This window comes from Electrona antarctica (genome assembly GCF_951216825.1).
Source record: "Electrona antarctica genome assembly, chromosome: 10".
Lineage (NCBI taxonomy): Eukaryota > Metazoa > Chordata > Actinopteri > Myctophiformes > Myctophidae > Electrona > Electrona antarctica.
The window spans coordinates 26235556-26254252 of record NC_136791.1 but is presented as its reverse complement, the minus strand read 5'-3'; the positions used below and the strand labels follow the sequence as shown (position 1 = coordinate 26254252).

Sequence of the window (18697 nt, the reverse complement as noted above, 5' to 3'; positions counted from 1 at the left end):
ATGGGAAATGGGCCTGGCCATAAAAATGCCATATCGGTATCGGAATGGTCTCAACATAATACAGATTATTTAATCGGTTTTCACCAGCAAAAAAATAATACAAAAAAACAATAAGAAAAATAATTCTACAATTACTTTGTGTACTGATCTCATTCAGTAGTCATTCAATTGTGAAAACACACTTGGAAAAGAGTATTAGCTATTTATTGATTGAACAAGCCTATGCTCCTAGGGCATAGGCTTGTTTCCATTGTGGAATCTGAATCGGTCAGAATCGGCATCGGCAGATATGACCCTGCAAATAATCGGAGATCGGATATCGGTCATAATTTCATAATCGTGCACCCCTAGTTTTTTCACCGGTCCAGCCAGTGAATAGAAGGATAGCGCTCATGCAGTGACTTGCGGAGCTGCAGGCTCTGTGCCTTATCTCGGGTTTCTACCACACACTCCACCTGTTAACACACACACACACACACACACACACACACACACACACACACACACACACAGATCCAGTTAACACTGTGGGAGGCAAATGCATGCATGTACATTGATATATCGTAATATGGATAGATATATCGACTTTTAAGTAAACTGCACAAATGATTTTGTCTACAGGAAAGTATTTCCATTCCTGCCAACAAAAATGTTACCTATCTGATGTTGTTTTTGTTTTTTGAGGGGCACTAGCCCCTCCTATATACAGGTTTAATGTTTGGGAAAATGTACGTCATATTGTCCCTCATTAAGTCATATTGTCTCTTTATTGTTAATGGCATTTAATGTTTGTGTTGGCACCGTTTGTTTTATATCACCATTACATCACCTAGTAATCAACATGAGTTAGACTTTAATATATTAGCGCCCCTCACTTTTCTTTTTAAATGGAGCTATGGTTTCCATAGAAATAAAATAAAAAATAAGCTGAGTGGATTGGAGTTAGTTACTGTAGTATAAGGGGTGTGCAGAACATTACCCTAGGTCTACCTACTGTACCTACCATAGAGTAATAAAAGGATAGAGACCGAACTGGAGCGTTAGCCCCGCTATTCATTTCAGTGGAAGTTGCTCAGTGGCGTTTTGAAGCACCCGGAAGACAGCCGGAAGTATTTATAAGTAATTATAACTCAATGGCTCGAGCGAGCGGAAGTTTAGAATAGCCTAGCCCCGGACCTAGCCTAGCCCCGGACGCACATGCTTACGCATGTGCGTCCACCTCCATGAAAGTGCTGCAATTCCACATTTCGCCAGTAGGTAGTGGCAGCTTCAACGTTGGATAGCCTTACTGGGGGCTTGGTGCCTACCTGGGTCTTAAAGAGCTCTGACATGTCACTGTGCCTCCGGTGGCAAACATCCAACAATCTGAGAGGAGAGAGTGAAAGACAGACCGGCAGAGAGAGAGAGAGAGAGTTAGATAATAGGTATATAGAGACCCAGAGAGCAGACAATTAGAAGTGAGGTGTGTGAAGCAGTGTTGATTTCGGCGACTAAAACTAAGACGAAAAATGTTCGCCGACTACCTTTTTCCACTGACGAAAACTAAATGTAAACTAAATAAAAACTAAGCTATGATGACTAAAACTATATAAGACTAAATATACTGACAATTTCGTCAAGTCAAGTAAGTGTAAAACGTCTAAAAACAGTCATTACGACCATACGACGGCATCATGGCCTGCCAAAATACATTTTAGTCGACTAAATCAACTGTAGATTTAGTCGACTAAAATATTATGATATTTCGTCAACTAAAACTAGACTAACACTAAAACATTCCAGGTTACTAAAATGTGACTAAAACTAAATGAAAACCATATTCCAGAGACTATGACTAAAATCAAACTTTGCTGCCAAAAACAACACTGAAGAAGTGACATGTGTGAAGCATGAGACCAGTCAAACGGGGCCAGGCTGGGCCTGGTAAAGAATGGAAGTATAGGGAACAGAGTAAATACGGTTCTCATTTCTCTCCGTATGTTATGAACCCCCAGCCATGAAGCCAGCTAAACCATGCTTTTACTCAGGCATGAAAGCACTGAGAAAACTGTTGCGCCGTCCTTTTTTTCAAACTTGACTACGGTAGCGGTGGTCTCAAAAACATAAGGGAAACTTTGACAGAAAAAGTTCTGTGTCCGTGAAAATCATATAGCACTGACGAAGGTCAGGACCGAAACGTTTGCTTTTTAATTGCACTTTGAGCACAGAGCACTTTATGAGCATGATAAAATAAAAGGAAAAATGTTTTCTTAAGTCTCGGTCTAAGGAGTTTTCCTTCTTTTTTTATAAGATTCCCTTTTACTCAGGCATGATCAGGTGAACCGGGTCATGTGTGTCAGGCCAGGTGTGTCAGGTTGCTGCTGACAGGATTCCTGTCAGCAGCAATGCTGCGGTTCCGTTCTCATTTTTTAGTTGACTGACTAAAATCTGACTCACGGCCAAGCTACACCAGGCTTTTCTCGCACAAAACGCGCGCGTTTACCCTAAACGCGTGCGTTGAATTTAGGTCCAGTCCTATTTTAAACAACGCACGTACGGGGTTCGCGTTTAGGGTAAACGCGCGAGAAAAGCCTGGTGTAGCTTGGCCGTTAAGCTAAATGAAAACGTTTCAAGAGACTATGACTAACTAAATATAAGATTTTAGTCGACTAAAATGTGTTTTGGCGGTTATTGATGCCGTCGTAATGACTGTTTTTACACTTGCTAAAAATAGCCGATCTACAAGCTCACAACGCGTCGTTACATTTTGACCTTATGTTTGATCAGAGTAGGGCTTTAACCCATTCTGAACGGTGTGGTTTGACTCTTCAAAGAGACCACCGCCACACCTCATCACGTATTCACGTTTCATATCTTTAATCTATTTAGGCATAGGCTTCTATTTAGGCTACAGGATGTGGAACTCACATGTTGTCTTTGTTGGTTTGACAAGATTATTTTTTTGTTAACCTATACCTACTGACAAACAAGGTATCTTAATGAGAATGTCCTTACTTTGGTATCGGGTAAAACGACGCCTTGTTGGATTTGAGACGGAGCCTACATCTACTACACTAGCATTGGTTCCCAAAGTGGGGTCTGGGGACCCCTAGGGGTACTTTAGGGAGTTCCAGGGGGTCCCCAGCTAAATGATAGTTTGAAACCAAAAATACCCTTATGGGTCTGTAACTCTGAGAGTGTACAAATGGAACCAAATGGACCCGTTCATTTGGTTCCATTTGTACACTCTCAGAGTTAAATTAACATTGATTTTATAATACAAATAAGGGTCTCAGAGATGGAAATTCCATTAAATGGGAGTCCGTAGCCTGTATCAAACTGGGGGGTCCTTGAAATGAAAATCACTGCAAAATAACCCTTCTCTTATGGGGGTCCCTGGCATATCTTTTCTAATGGGGGTCTGCGGGACTAATGAGTGTCATTTTGGGGGTTCTTGACATGAAAAATGTCTCGGTGTGAAACCCACCTGATGTCCTCTCTGGACAGGAAGTCCAGCAGCCTGGCCATGTCCCCGGGACTGTCTCCCAGCTGCACAGAGAACTTAGTGACCCGGTTGTCCAGAACCAAGGCCCTCTCTATGCACTGTCTCAGCAGCTCCGGTTCCATGTTGGCACTGCTTACCACTACTGCTACTCTGTTACGGAAAGGAGAGAAAAAACACACACAGTGAGATGGAAGCTTTTCTTCATCTGTAGGCGACAAGATTGTCACATTAACACATTGACAATCGTCCTGAGTAATTCATTTTGCGCCATGTATGCGCTGGTGAGCGCGATGGGAACACTGGCGTTTTCTAGAGCAAGTATGGACCTCATTTTAGCTTGCTAGCATTGATGCTATTCTATAGCATCTAAGATGGAAGCCACAAACGGAAGCGCATCATAGTGGAATCATGGCCAGAAAGTCCTGGCACTGAAGCGCCATACCACCTTTGTCCAGTAGGCGGCACTTAATGTATTAATGTATTTGTCTCTCTTCCCCAGCAACTTCTCTCGCATAATAATTGCTGTGGCATTGTGCAGCCTTGAGGGGGTGACCTGACCTTAGAAGGCATTGTGCAGCCTTGAGGGGGTGACCTAACCTTAGAAGGCATTGTGCAGCCTTGAGGGGGTGACCTAACCTTAGAAGCTAAATAAAGGCAAACAGAACTGCTTGTAATAGAACCAGTCTGACCCACTTTTTGCCCTTCAGCTCGGGTAGTTTACCAGCCAAGATGGCTGCCAGCCCCATTGCTCCGTCTGTGTCCACGGTGGAGCGCTCAAACTCCTGGAAGCGCAGCATGGCTATCAGGGAGTCCTCCTCACTGAGAGAGAAAGAGAATAACATGAAGGAATGTTCTGAGGTTACGCCAGCAGGTCAAAGGAAGAATTTGTAATCACGCAGAGTGCTTTACAAAACTATGGATTTGTAAATGGGGAGGAGATCGTTTTATGTCCCAAATGCTATGTGTGTTTTGTCTCGGAAACACTCATTTAATTACTCAATACTAGAATGGTGCCCGTTGGGCACTGGCCTACTTGGAACGATGCAAGTTGGAAATGCATGCCCCACCCAGTTATGTCTGTGTCTGAGTCTATGCAGATGTCAGAACAGCATTGTGATGTGAGGGTGATCATGTGTGACCAATTGGCCAATTTGGGCCTGGGCAGGGGCCCTGTCCAGAGCCTGGGCAGAGGCCTTTTGTGGCGGTTCTGGACGACCGACTCAAGGCCGGGCACTGCACTCCCTGTGGGGGTGTGGAACGCATGTGGAGAATTTGAAGTCGGTGGGCGCGAACAGTCCTCGAGTTACGTGGATTACAGACGTACACACACAGAGAGACTTTATATAATTATAGATATAACTTTACTGCTCTGTAAATCAAGGTCATAAGATGATTCATAAGAAAGAAAGTAGTAGGCGTGTGGGAAAGTAACTCTTTAGAAGTGCAAAATATTCTGTAATACAAAAAACCTAGTACCTGACGGAGATGACCTTGTCTACTTGTTTCTTTGCCAGCTGAAAGGTGAAATTACCCAGAGAATGTTCCACAAGGTCTGACAGAAACAGAAGAGACATGTAATAAGAACGTGGTAATGTTCAGACAAATTCTATGCATACCACTATCGAAGTTCAGGAATTCATTTCTGGGGGGGGGGGGGTTACTTTTGGGAACATATGTTAAGATCATGCCGTTTCCTTGGTCTGTACAAACTTATACAATACAAACTTTATTTGACCTTTCCCCATAATAAATGACTATCTATTACTTATATCTTTCCAAACACCAACTGCCGTTGTGTACATTTTTAATAGGTTCTGATATTATGATTCCTCAGAAGGTTAATCTGTGTTCATTGAAACCATAGTTTAGCCAAGGTTTATTTTGTTATCACTTGCAGATAGTAAAATGAACTTTGAAATATAATGACCTCCATATAGTTTCTTGTTATGGGTGCTGTGTAAGTCTTTGATTGGGTGGTCAGTCTTTAGGGACTGTAGCAGAAGAGGGAATCCATCTGGTTCAACTCCCTGTGTAACAAAAACAAAACAAATAAAAATCACATTTTATTAAATTGATAGTCTCCTAGACAAGTGGTTCCCAAAGTGGCGTCCGGGGACCCCCAGGGGTCCTTAAGGGAATTCCAGGGGGTCCCCAGCTAAATAATAGTTTGGAACCAAATGGACCCTTATGGGTCTGTAACAATGAGAGTGTAACTCTCAGAGTTAAATTAACATTGATTTTACAATTTAAATTGGGGTCTCAGAGATAGAAATGCCATTACATGGGGGGTCTGTAGACTAATATGCATGTCAAACCGGGGGTCCTTGAAATTAAACGGGTTGAGAATCATTGCTAGAGCTGTAAAATCTATGTATGTATGTATGTATGTATGTATGTATGTATGTATGTATGTATGTATGTATGTATGTATGTATGTATGTATGTATGTATGTATGTATGTATGTATGTATGTATGTATGTATGTAGTGGGTGGGTGACGTGACATGCTGTCCTTTGCTGTCCTCAGTGTCAAACGCGTATAAATAAAAAATATATTTGTCAAAAACCTTCTGAATATTGTGCAGGACATTATGCTTCATGTGAACATACTCAAGATTAAAACATTTCATTCCTCATTTCTTCAGAATTTTCAACCAAACATAGCAAAACTCATATGGTGCGACTGTCCTGGCCCTGTTTCTCAAAGTAGGAACTTGAATAAAACTAAGGGGGAAAAATGCTAAAATTCTTTTAAAAATTCCATAAATATAATATAGATGTCTATTTGTGAGCCTAATCTTTTCAAAGTCCAAGCATAATGTTTTCAGTAATTTCTGATCAAAAAGATTTTGTCCCCCAAACCAAAATCATATTGTGTGACACCATTTTGGGAAATTTCAACAGGCAATTGTTTGGACACCCATTGGGATAGAGAGGTCCTTCTTCAGTAAGGCTGCTCAGCACTTGCATTACAATAGCATGACAGGTGTCTGTGGTGAATTATCATTTTAATATTTCCATGAAATACGATCTTGTTGGAACGCTGAGCAATGCGACTCATCCGAGTGTCTGTGGGTGTGACACCTTTTTCATTAAAAAAGCTAAAGTTATTAGATTTTTTGGTCATAATTACATGTAAATCTATGTTGCTTTGTTATAGCTAGCATGTTGTTAGCATGCTAATGTGTAGCTAGTAGCCTCAAGGTTATGTTAAGTGCAGAAAACATAATATGGTGTGACACTATATCATAATGGTGTGACTGTCTGCCTGTCACGCCATATGACTTTTTTGTCACACCATATGATGCAAACTGTATTTTCCTACAGATATAACAATAAATAACAAAGACCCATGTTTCTTTTGTCCATTTAAACATTTGTTTTAAACAGCTTCACCTAAAATCTGCAACTATCCACAATAAAATGTGTTTAATTTTGTTTTATTCAGTCATTTGCATGTTATTCAATGTTAAAGCAATTTTCCTGTTGCTGTTTTTCCTGAGTAATTGTTTAATCAATCTGTAAAGTTCAGTACTCACTAATAGGTAGGTTAAAACACAGTTTGCTTTGAGAAATGAAGATATGATCATACGGTGTGACACTAAATCATTTGGTGTGACGTTCCAAATAGTGAAAAAATCATACCTTTATTAATGATGAAACCATTAATGTTCATGGATTACATAGCAAATAGTATCAGGAAGAGTCACAAATATTTGTGTAATTTTAGAGAAAGTTGTGTCACAATAAATACAAAATATGTTGAAAGACCGACAACATGGGCCTCACATTGAGTGTTGATTACGAAAATAATATACAGATTTAAGAAATTTTCACAAAACTATAGTGGATTACAGGTTAGTTATGATAAAGGACTTTGATAAAGTGAGTAACTTAAGAAAGCTGTACTCCATTTTCATTTTATAAACAATTATTGTCATGTCACACCATATGATGATTTTAGGCACAAGTACAACAAAATGCTGAATAAATTCTGATTCCAATAAAATATCTAAAAACAAAATATGTTTCCATAAAGATGAGAGTGAGTAGAACAAAAGTAAATGATTTTTATTCCTGTTATTTAAAGGTTTTTAAAAAACACTTTTTTAGGGGTGTCACGTCACTGACCCACGTATGTATGACTATATATGACTATGTATGACTGTATACAGCTATAGTCATAGCGCTCTGTCCATGGCTACAGTATTCAGAACTTACTATGACCATAATGCGAGGGCTGAGGTGTTTGATGGCTGCAGCTGTGCCAGCCAGGAGGCCGTACTGCCCTCCTGCGGGCACCACCACTGCATCTAGTTTGGGCACTTGCTCATAGATCTCCATGCCAACTGTGCCTAGCCCTGCTAGGTACACAGCACTGTCATCTCTGGAAGTAAGACAACAAGAGGGGGGGGGGGGGGGGAAGCAACAACAGTTCAATTAAAACAGGCTATGGATCGCAGCAGGTAACCGGCGTGTATACACGTAACTTATTACACCGTAGGTTAGAATCTGTTGGATGACTTATACAACAGGTAATTTTGAGGAAGCAATCTGATTGGTTGAAACGGCCGTTCTAGCCGTGCTTCAAACGAGCATGATGGAACACCTATAGTCAAAACAAAGAAATCAGCTTCTCTGTTCTCCCAGAGTGCAGCAGACTGGGTTGCTAGGCTAGCGAGTTTCTTGGGAGATTTTTCTTTTAGCGAATATCTTAGTTTTAAGCGTAACTGTTGTATAATTGCAATATTACACGAGAGGGAGTGGTTTAACGTCATTAATGCACTTCTGCGCTGCCTTTCAGAGCTCCTGCAGCATCGCAGGCGTGCATTTATGACGTTAAACCACCCCCTTGTGTAATATTGCTTAATTAACCACTTTCAATGTGGCATCCCTATTTGGGAATGTTATCATATAGGTGACATTGTGTGAAAGTATAAAATAGGGCTGAAGTTGTTAACTCTTCCAGACACCTCTGTCTCTACACACTGCACCCACAATCACCCAGTTTATGCAACCTGCTACTAAAGCATGTGCTTGTCAGCCAGACTCACTCTTGCAGGTAGAGGTAGCCATTCTCCTTTGCCAGATGGCGCGCGTGATTCTGTGAGTCCCGGGCAGCGCTGCCGTAGGAGATGACCAAGGCACCGTAGTCCCTGTAGGTCCTGAGGCGAGGCGAGGAGCAGCAGGACGGCATGATGACAAAGACGGGGATCCTCAGCTCGATGGCGTGATGGGCCACGGCCATCGAGAAGTTACAGTCTGTGGCCACGACCACCCCCTTCTTCTGCTGCTCCTGAAGAGACCATATGGGTGGAGGTGAGGTTTAAGTGGAGTAATAATAAGAATACATTTGTTTCATAAGGCCCCTTTCAGAAAACACTGTTAAAAAGCAAAGCAAAAACTAAAGTACAGCTTGCAACAGAAGAGACAGAGGTCAGCCATATGCCTGCCTAAACTGGTGGGTTTTGAGGTGGGTTTGGAATATGGTGATTGAGTCCATGTTTCTAATATCAGGGGGGAGGTACTAGGTAGTTCCAGAGAGCGGCTGAAAGCTCTTGACCCCCATGGTGGACTGACAGGCTGGAACGCGTGGGGCGAATTTGAAGTCGGCGGGGAGAACGGTTCTCGAGTAAAGTGGATTACAGACGTACAGACACAGAGAGACTTTATGGTGGACTGACAGGCTGGAAGGACTTTCAGATTGATGGAGGAGGCAGACCTAAGAGACCGGGTGGGAGTAATACAAACACAGCCGACATCAGGCGGTGCCACTCACTCGGCAGGCCCTGAAACCAGGACGGGGGGCCAAGACAGAACTCCTTTACACAATTTTCAATTACAGCACAAATGAAATCCCGTTTTATCCTGGGGTTTGGTAACGCCTAGTGCAGCCCTGCATATAAATACACGCTCACACATAAGAAACAGGCTCACGCAATGCTTGCAGGAATAAATTAAGGGGAAAAGAATATTTTAGAATCAACTTCACATTATGTTGTTGTCTTTTGCATAAAATGACCAGAGGGGCTGTGACATAAATTGGGGAACCTCAAAACCTCAAAAAGGGAACCTCATTTCTACGCTCAAATTAGAATAGATTTCAGGGCATATATTTTGTTGTTGTTGAAACAGAGAACATGTTTAATGCACCACTGCCTATATAGGTTGTTTGTAGCATTTCCAAGTAGATTAGAATGTGAACATATCCTTATATGCTTTGAACTGCCTGCCACAGAATACAAATACTGACGTATGAAAACAAACACTAGGACAGATTAGAGGCAGACAGACAATATTTATTCAGATTTACTGCTCTTTTTTCCCTCCGTTAAGAAGATTGGCTGTCTCTTCTGTCCCTGTAGGAGTTCAGTGGTGGCGAGAAGCCACATCTGTGTGTAGCCATGCTAAAGCCATAATAAGGACTATTTTTGTACAACCGTGTAACTGTATATTTCCATTTTCTGGAAAATGCTGTGTTGTTGTGTGCGTTTCATCAGATCTTTATGACGTACACTACAGTATGTCCAGAAGGAGAAACATGTAGGCACAGTATCCAGCAGCGTTGTTTTCGTCGACTAAAACTAAGACGATTCTTTTTTCGTCGACTACCTTTTTTCACTGACAAAAACGAAATGGAAACTAAATAAACTAAGCAATGATGACTAAATATAATTCCGTCGACAAATAAAAACTAGACTAAAATGTTAGGAAGGGACTAGTAGACAAGAGATCCACTATAAGTCATTTTTCACTTGGTTGCATGCTGAATGCGACGCGTTGTGAGCTTGTAGATCTGCTATTTTCAGCAAGTGTAAAAACACTCATTACGACGGCATCAAGGCCCACTAAAATTCATTTTAGTCGACTAAATCAACTGTAGATTTAGTCGACTAAAATCTTATGATATTTAGTCGACTAAAACTAGACTAAAGGTCATTACACACTGGCGAATTAGCGACGCGAATTAAAAATTCGACACCGGAGCGAACACCGGAGCGAACAAATAAAGAGCGAAAACGGTCGCATTTTCGCACATTCGCACATTCGCCACTGATGTGGAAGCTTGCATTGACTTCAATTGGTTTTAAAAAAAGGCGAATTATTCGCACGAATAAATCGCGTCGCTAATTCGCCAGTGTGTAATGACCTTAACACTAAAACATATTCCAGGTGACTAAAATGGGACAAAAAATGTGAGAAAACTATTCAAGAGACTAGGACTAAAACTAAAATGGAAATTCTCTGCCAAAAACAACACTGGTATCCAGTCTCTTTTTACTCTCTCTCTCTCTCTCTCTCTCTCTCTCTCTTTCTTTCTGCAGGCCTATATTTAGCTGTGTGAGTGCGGTAAGCAGCTATAGCCTAGGGGTGCAAAGATATAGTAACTGCATCGACAAATCGATTTTAATTTAGAGAATCGTACTGTATATCGAGTATATCGAAATGTAAACAAACAGCAAAATTGACTTTGTATCGTATCGTCTCGTTTTGCAATGCAAGTAATCGGTATCGAAACGTTTTAAGAAGAAAAAAGAAAGGAGGGGTTTAATTACATTTCCATTCAATATCGCTACACTTTGTTTATCGATGTATTCTCTGTGTTCATGTCAAGGTATACGGTTTATCTATTATGTGTTCAAATATAATGTCTATGCATTTGACAGAGAATCACTGTTTATTTATAACAGTATCCATATGCATACATTTTTCCTTTAAAAAAACCTGCACTATCCACATGTTTCACACAGATTTACTGGGTACAGGTTACTGTATCGATTTTAAATCATTGAATCGTATCGTATCGCCATAATGAACCAATATCGTCCATGTCTCTCTCTCTCTCTCTTTGCAGGCCTATTTACCTGTGTGAGTGAGGTAAGCAGGTACAGCACTCCTCTCTCCTTCACTGAGCCAGTGTACTGGAGGTGTTCCTTCTTCAGGTAGATCTCCATACCATATTGTTTGGAAAGTCTGGAGTACTGGAGACACAAAGCAGGCACCATGCAGTGCTGTCAATTCAAAGCATGCCACTAACTAAGCGCCGGAAATAAGCAATTTCTATTGAACATCTAGCTATGAAGATTGCCTATAGATCAGTGATTCTCAACCTGTGGTACTGTACATGTACCACTAGTGGTACTTGAGTCCCCTTCTGGTGGAGTCGCCCCAAAAAAGGATAAAAAAGACAACAGTGGAATGAAATATTACTACAGGTAGTTCAACTTCGTCTGATCAAGCAAATTGGTTGAATAGGCTCTCCAGCCGTGCTGAAATTGGCATGACGGCACACCTAGCCGTTAATAGATTTGAGAACGGACTAATCACATTAGAAATATCAGTTGTGCTGATTAGTGATTAGACAGAGCTTTATCAGAGCAGCAGCATTATTGGTTTAGGAATAAAACCAAAAAAACAACAAGGAAGGAATACATTAAAATTCCTTCCTGTGTTAACTGAACATGGTTGATAGGATGGGGCAGGTCTACGTTTTTGTATTTTAACATCAGTTATTATGGTGGTACTTGGAGAGACAGATATTTTCTGAGGTGGTACTTCGGTATAAATAGGTTGAGAACCACTGGCCTAGATGTTCCGTTACCTGAACATATAGTTTCTGACAATTGGAGGCAATGTAGGGTTCAGTGTTTTGCCCAAGGACACTTCGACAGGAGGAGCCGGTTATCGATTATCGATTTCGGAGACTCCGACGATTAATCAGAAAATCGATTAATCGGCGGCATCCCTAATGAATAGTATGAATAGGCTTTAAAAGTGACACCCTCGGAAGGCAACCCTGCATTCAGAGGACTCAAGGATACTCGTGTATAAAGTCCTACAATGCTGGCATATATATACCGTGCAGGGGGTTTTCTGAATCCCTGACTGGATTTTGAAGGCAGCGGCACTAATGTCCTCAAATCGGAGGTGGTACTCGGGTGGAGGCTTGTCAACGGAGGCGCTGAACATGCTGGCTCTTCTGGTCTTCTTGGGGGGGTCCATGAGCTTGATCCCAGGGGCCGCCACCGACTCCTTAACCTTGTTGTTGCTGTCGCCATCGATGAGTTCCTCCTCGACAAAGTCCTTCAGACGCTCTGGTTCGATGAGGGTAGGTCTGCGGCCAGCGGTGCCGTTGCAGACGAGGTCTCCGCTGAAACAGGGGCCCAGGCGCAGTTCCTCTCTTTGGAATGAGAGAGAGAGAGAGACAGACAGACAGAGAGAGAGAGAGAGAGAGAGAGAGAGAGAGAGAGAGAGAGAGAGAATTTTGGATAAGAATAAAATGACGAGTTCATTGGCTACATAATCATAATTATGTGAAAAGAGTGACCTCTACCTCTTGACAGTCCAAAATGAAAACAAATGATGGCAGCTTTAAAATAAAAAAGTGTAACTTAAATTAACTGGGAGACGAAATGGCTATAGACAATATTTTAGATTATGGATGTCACATACACAGACAGCAAAAATCCTGAATGTTAATTTGATTCTGACAGTACATGCATCAATATTTAATTACCACTCAGGATTTTGCAGCATAGCCTATTAAAGTGTTCACAATTTATCTTCTGTATATTACACGTGATTGGGAACCAAAATAGACAACAGAGAGATAAACCCCTATACTGTATGACCTTGCTGAGGCAATGATATTGAACTGCAGGACTGGATGATTCACACAGATCATTCACTATTATGCTGATACTCTGTACTCTGATGATTGCATATACTAGCGGTCCGGACGCTCCCCAACTTTTTTTCTCTCTCCTTTATTTACCCAGGGTAGTAGCTGAGCATGGGGTCATCCCTATGTTCCCCAGGTTCTATGTTCCCCATTTACCTTAGGGTTAGCGTTATAGGTTTCTGGTTTAAGGACTTCAGTGTTTTGTACTATACAATTGTATGTATAAGTACAGAACAAAGAATGTTTGTTTTTGCCATCTTTGTTGAAGAGTCTGAGCAATTATGTTTTAGTTTATTTTATGCCAGTGTTATTTTTTTAGTTGGCTAAGAAGACTAGATAGTTTAAGTAGCCTAGGCAGGCCTAACGTTCAATGGATTGTTCAAAGACTGAGCTTAAATCAGAATTTGCTACTAAAAGTAACACTAAGACTAAGTTGCTAAAATACTTTTAGTCTTACTAGAATTACTAAAATTACTTCAGTGATGCTTGCGGAACTCGACTACGTCTCGTTCCTGACCGCATCACTGTCGTGGCAATAATCACGTTAAACCACACCCTCTCGTGTAATATTGCTTAATTACCCTTTTCATGTCATGCACCCCTATATAGAGGACGTTCACGCACCACAAGGGGTGCACACACCACCGTTTGGGAACCCCTGGCATATACTAAAGTAATCTCACCTATAGCCAGGCGATCAGAGACAGCACTGGTTTTCTCCCCTGCAGCCCAGTGTTGATTTTGTCGACTAAAACTAAGACTAAAAATGTTGATTACCTTTTTCCACTGACGAAAACTAAATGGAAACTAAATAAAAACTAAGCTATGATGACTAAAACTAAGACTAAATATACTGACAATTTCGTCAACAAATACAAACTCGACTAAAATGTTAGGAAGGGAGTAAGGGACTAATGGACAAGAGATCCAGTATAAGTCATTTTACAATTAGTTGCATGCTGAAAATAGCCGATCTACAAGCTCGCGACGCGTTGTGAGCTTGTAGATCAGCTATTTTCAGCAAGTGTAAAATTACGACGTCATTACGACGGCATCAAGGCCCGCCAAAATACATTTTGTTCGACTAAATCAACTGTAGATTTAGTCGACTAAAATCTTATGATATTTAGTCGACTAAAACATGACGGGTGACTAAAATGTGACTAAAACTAAATGTAATTCAAGAGACTGTGACTAAAACTAAAATCTAAATTTGCAGCTAAAAACAACACTGCCCTGCACTAGCCAATATATTTGTTGAATTTAGAAGTCCCAACTAATAAGACATATCAGTAGGTGGAGATCTCACTTCTTCTGGCTACACAAAACTACACAGAGTCGCAGAAACCCTTAAATTAACAAAGGAGTTCACTGATACTGTACAAAAGTTGCAGCTATTCCTTTTTGCGCGCACGCACGCACACACGCACGCACGCACACACGCACGCACGCACGCACGCACGCACGCACGCGTGCACGTGCACAGACAAAACTAATGGACCTTTCATGTCATTCTAACTTCCTCCCAGATTGACTGATCACATACTTGACTCAATGTGATTTATTGAACACTTCGACACCTACAATGTGTAGAGGACACACTGCAATTAAAGTGAAAGTTTAGGGCCTAAAGGCAATATGATTGATAATAGCTCTGTAGATTGATAATGACTATTATCTAGTGGCACTATACCAGCATCAATCTAAGTTGTAAAGTGGAAGCTAACTAACTTTTTCCATCATTCATCCGGCATTGTCCTTCGGGTAAAGGACAGACTTTGATTGCATAATCTTTCAAAGTACAATTATCTATGTCTCCGTCCACACATTGCTACAGTATAAACAAGCAACAGGATTAGACATTAACCCGATCTTTAATCCCCTGACTGAGATTCCGAAGGTTTGCTTCGAGTAAGGTTGTGTGGTTTATCTACTTACTCTACTTAATGTCAACTGTATGTTAATTATTGGCATTTCCACAAGCTTTGTTTTTAGCTCCTCGAAGCAAAAACAAAACAACAACATGGGTGGGGTTTATTGCACCAGAACATAGTGTTAGTGTCAGTCACATGAAAGTATACTAAAATCATAATGTCCTTCTGACACTCATTTTCCAATAGCATTAAGCCCTATAGTTGCAAAAATTCAAGTTGACTTAAGTATGTCATTTGTGTTTAATTATAAATTATAATGCAAAATTAGATTCCATTGACGTAATTCATTTTGTCACACATTGTGGACTTCTATAGGTGCTATTAGCTAGCAGCATCCACAGTTGGCTTCCACAGGCCACCAGGTGGAGTCCCTTGTCCAAGCAATAATTAGAATCTCATCCAGGTATTCCCTGGCACTGTGTCTGTCTGTCTGTCTGTCTGTCTGTCTGTCTGTCTGTCCAGTAGTCCCCGCCATAGTCTATATTTGAGTTATGGAGTTGCGAAGCTTAAAGTGAAAAGGTTTTTGTTCACCATGGATATTGATTTCCATGATTGTGTGATTTACAGTAGATGAGCAGGAAGTGGAAAAGGAAGACATTGGGGAATTGATTGATTGATTGGTAAATTAATTATTATTGAATGAATCAATTAAAGGAGGATTAAAGTATATTTTTCAAGGCTATAGCTTGTATGCAGGGATTCCCAAACTGTAGTGCGCGAGCCGCCTTCTATGGGGTGCGTCACATGAAAAGGCTAATGGTGGTGCTTTATATTTTAAATACTAGACCTTACCCGTTCTGAATATATGAACACCAAATGATGTACAGTGTGGGTGATAAGGTTGGGCGATATGCCAATCTTTTTCAATCGCCCATCGTCTGTCCAAAAATCGCCGATGGACGATATATTCGTGTCATAAAAGTAAAGTGAGAACAGCTCACTACAGGTCGCAAAAAAGCCAGATCTACAAGCTCTCAATGCGCCGCGTCCTGCCTGTTTTTGCAGCGCCGTTCGCTACGCGTTGAGAGCTTGTAGATCCGTCTATTTTTGCAGCGCAGTGCGCAGCCAGGGTAACAAAATAAAAAATAAGTTACAGGTGGAGATGAAGTGAAGTTGGAACGGGCAAGCAGCTGCAAGCCAAGCTAACATCACAACCACTGGTTGGTGACAGTGTTGTTAGCCGCAGCAACATGTAGCCTGCCCTGGTAACTGCTCCTCCTCCCCGGAGAACGCTTGCCTCCCCGCACCGTCGGAGGCTCGGAGTGCTGCTGCTGATCCGCAAGCTCTCAAGGCATCGCGTCCTGCCTGTTTTTGCAGCGCCGTTCGCTACGCGTTGAGAGCTTGTAGATCTGTCTATTTTTGCAGCGCTGGTGTCGGGGTTCGTTCACGTTGTCAATAAAAAAATAACCTAGATTACAGGCGGAGATGAAGTTCAATCAGTGGGTTGAATCAGTAGCTACACGCTAAGCTAAGCGCTAAGCTAACGATCCCCGAGCCTACACTAGCAGCCTGTTTTTTATTTTCCCCCGACTTCACGGGTAGCGCATTGGGATTGTGATGAGACACGAGACAGCAGTGTGCATTCTGTTGTGACTGTATATTATTAAACTGCATGGGTCTGGACTCCGGAGCATAAACAACATGTAGGCTACAGTACAGTAGCCTCCCTCGGCTCGGTCCCTCCCAGCCTTTACTCTGGCTGCCAGAGTGTTCCCCGATGCTGCGGTGCGGGGACTGGGAGCATTATAACGGGAGGAGGGGTTTTCCACCCGGCCGCTGTTACTACTTTGCTGGCCCAAATTGATTCACATGTTGCTCACACTTTACAGGTTAATTGGGCTAATATTTTGCAAAAGAAAATAATCGTCCCGAAAAATCGCCTAATAAAAATATTCGGCGATTGGACTCGTACATTCGCGATTGACGATAGATTCGTATCGTCACCCAACCCTAGTGGGTGATGCGATGTAATAGATCACATTACTGATTGGGAGGGAATTGTCCTGTCTCGCTATAGCGCACGTAGGCTACGCTAACATAGCGGATTTATCCCCCAAAAAGATGGATTGGACATTCCGTTCGTGATTTGTGTAATTTTGTGTGAAACAGGCCCCTCCCACTAACTTTGGAAGCTGATTACAGCCGAACGATACAGACTATGAAAATTCTGCCTGTGGTGTTTTAATCGGATAGGTCCAGAGATCACGTGTACCGTTTTTTGTGAGATTTGCACAAAAGCTGTAGGTGGAAGAGCAAAATGTGTGTTTTGAAGAAAAGTCAAAATGGCGGAAAATCTATCCTGACGCAAATGGGCGTGGCCTATATGGGGAGATGCGGCATGACCCAAGGAATCGTGGGAAAGTGACATTTTGATTGTGACCTACGGTTCAAGAGTTATAAGGCAAAATGTAAAGTGCATGGGCTGTTATAGCGCCACCATGAGGCCGACTGAATTATGTATTACATTAATTGTAATAATTATTATGGACCTCCCTACCAAGTATTGTAACTGTAGCTCCGACCGTTTCTGAGAGAAAAATACTTGATGTGAAGTTTTGCATTTTCCCATGTAAGTCGATGGGAAATTTTAATTCACTAATAAATTACCTCCATAATATTCTGGTCAATGCCTGTGTGAAAAGTTGGAGCGATTGGTGCAGCCAGTGAGGAGCTACGACAGTGTTTCAGACAAACAGACAGACAGACAGACAGACATACATTCATTCATTCAGACATTGAGTGAATTATGATTATAGTATGATGCAGAATATAGCCTATGCTGCATAATATGCCATATTCAAGTTCATATATGTGCATACGGATATATAGGAAATATATATATATATATAGCTTATGCAACAAATATGCAGGCGGCCAATTTCTAATGTCACACGATATACGTGCATATGTTGCATAAAAAATAGGTGTTCATATATTTCCATGTGGGGGAGGTGCATCACCTATAGGTCATGAGGTAACAGGGGGTGCACGGCCAAAAAAGTTTGGGAACCGCTGTAGCAAGTGCATGAGGCAGAGCAGAGGAATGGAGAGGTGGATGAGGGGTCAGGGGGAAAACATGGCTACTGAGGATGCTGTCAGCTCTTCCGACGGGAGGCCTTTTATTATCTGTCTGCAGCAGGGAGCGGTGCATGGGTGGGCTGCTGGACGGTGTGTCTAAAGGGAAGGCCACGATGAAGGGCAGCTATAGGTCTGGGTGACCTCAAGGGATCTATAGGGTCTACAAGGTCAGCACCTCCCACCTTTGCCAGAAGGGGTCATTCTCCTCGTAGTCATTATTTCCCACGCTGGGGAAATCCCGCTCCGGTACCGGTAGCTCGACCAGGTAGCTTGCATAATTGTATAATTGAGCAGCAAAGTTCATCCTGGACAGCCCCTCTTCTCTATCCCAGGCTATACAATCCAAGTGTTTCCCTCTTGTCTCTTTCTCTAAATCCCTCTATTCCTTCAACCGATGCGGCGTGTCCGAGGGAGAGGACACTGACTGGTCATGCTCCCACGCTCTAACATTCTCTGCCCTGCGTGGGTCCCTCCCCTCCTTTCATTCACCCAGGGCTTATTTAAGGAGGGATTACCCTC

At 41.9% G+C, this 18697-nt stretch overlaps 1 protein-coding gene across 1 annotated transcript; it reads right to left on the bottom strand.

The window, feature by feature from the left end:
• Nucleotides 1-204: 204 nt before the first annotated feature.
• Nucleotides 205-18482, bottom strand: LOC306930778 (L-threonine ammonia-lyase; the record flags this gene model as incomplete). The annotated part of the gene is made up of 11 exons (XM_079511874.1): nt 205-455; nt 1308-1365; nt 3467-3634; nt 4178-4303; nt 4961-5036; nt 5412-5511; nt 7706-7871; nt 8539-8780; nt 11350-11466; nt 12344-12665; nt 18361-18482. 11 exons carry the CDS (start codon nt 18480-18482, stop codon nt 357-359), a joined length of 1596 nt encoding a protein of 531 aa, XP_079368000.1. The 3' UTR covers nt 205-356.
• Between the last annotated feature and the right edge of the window lie 215 nt (nt 18483-18697).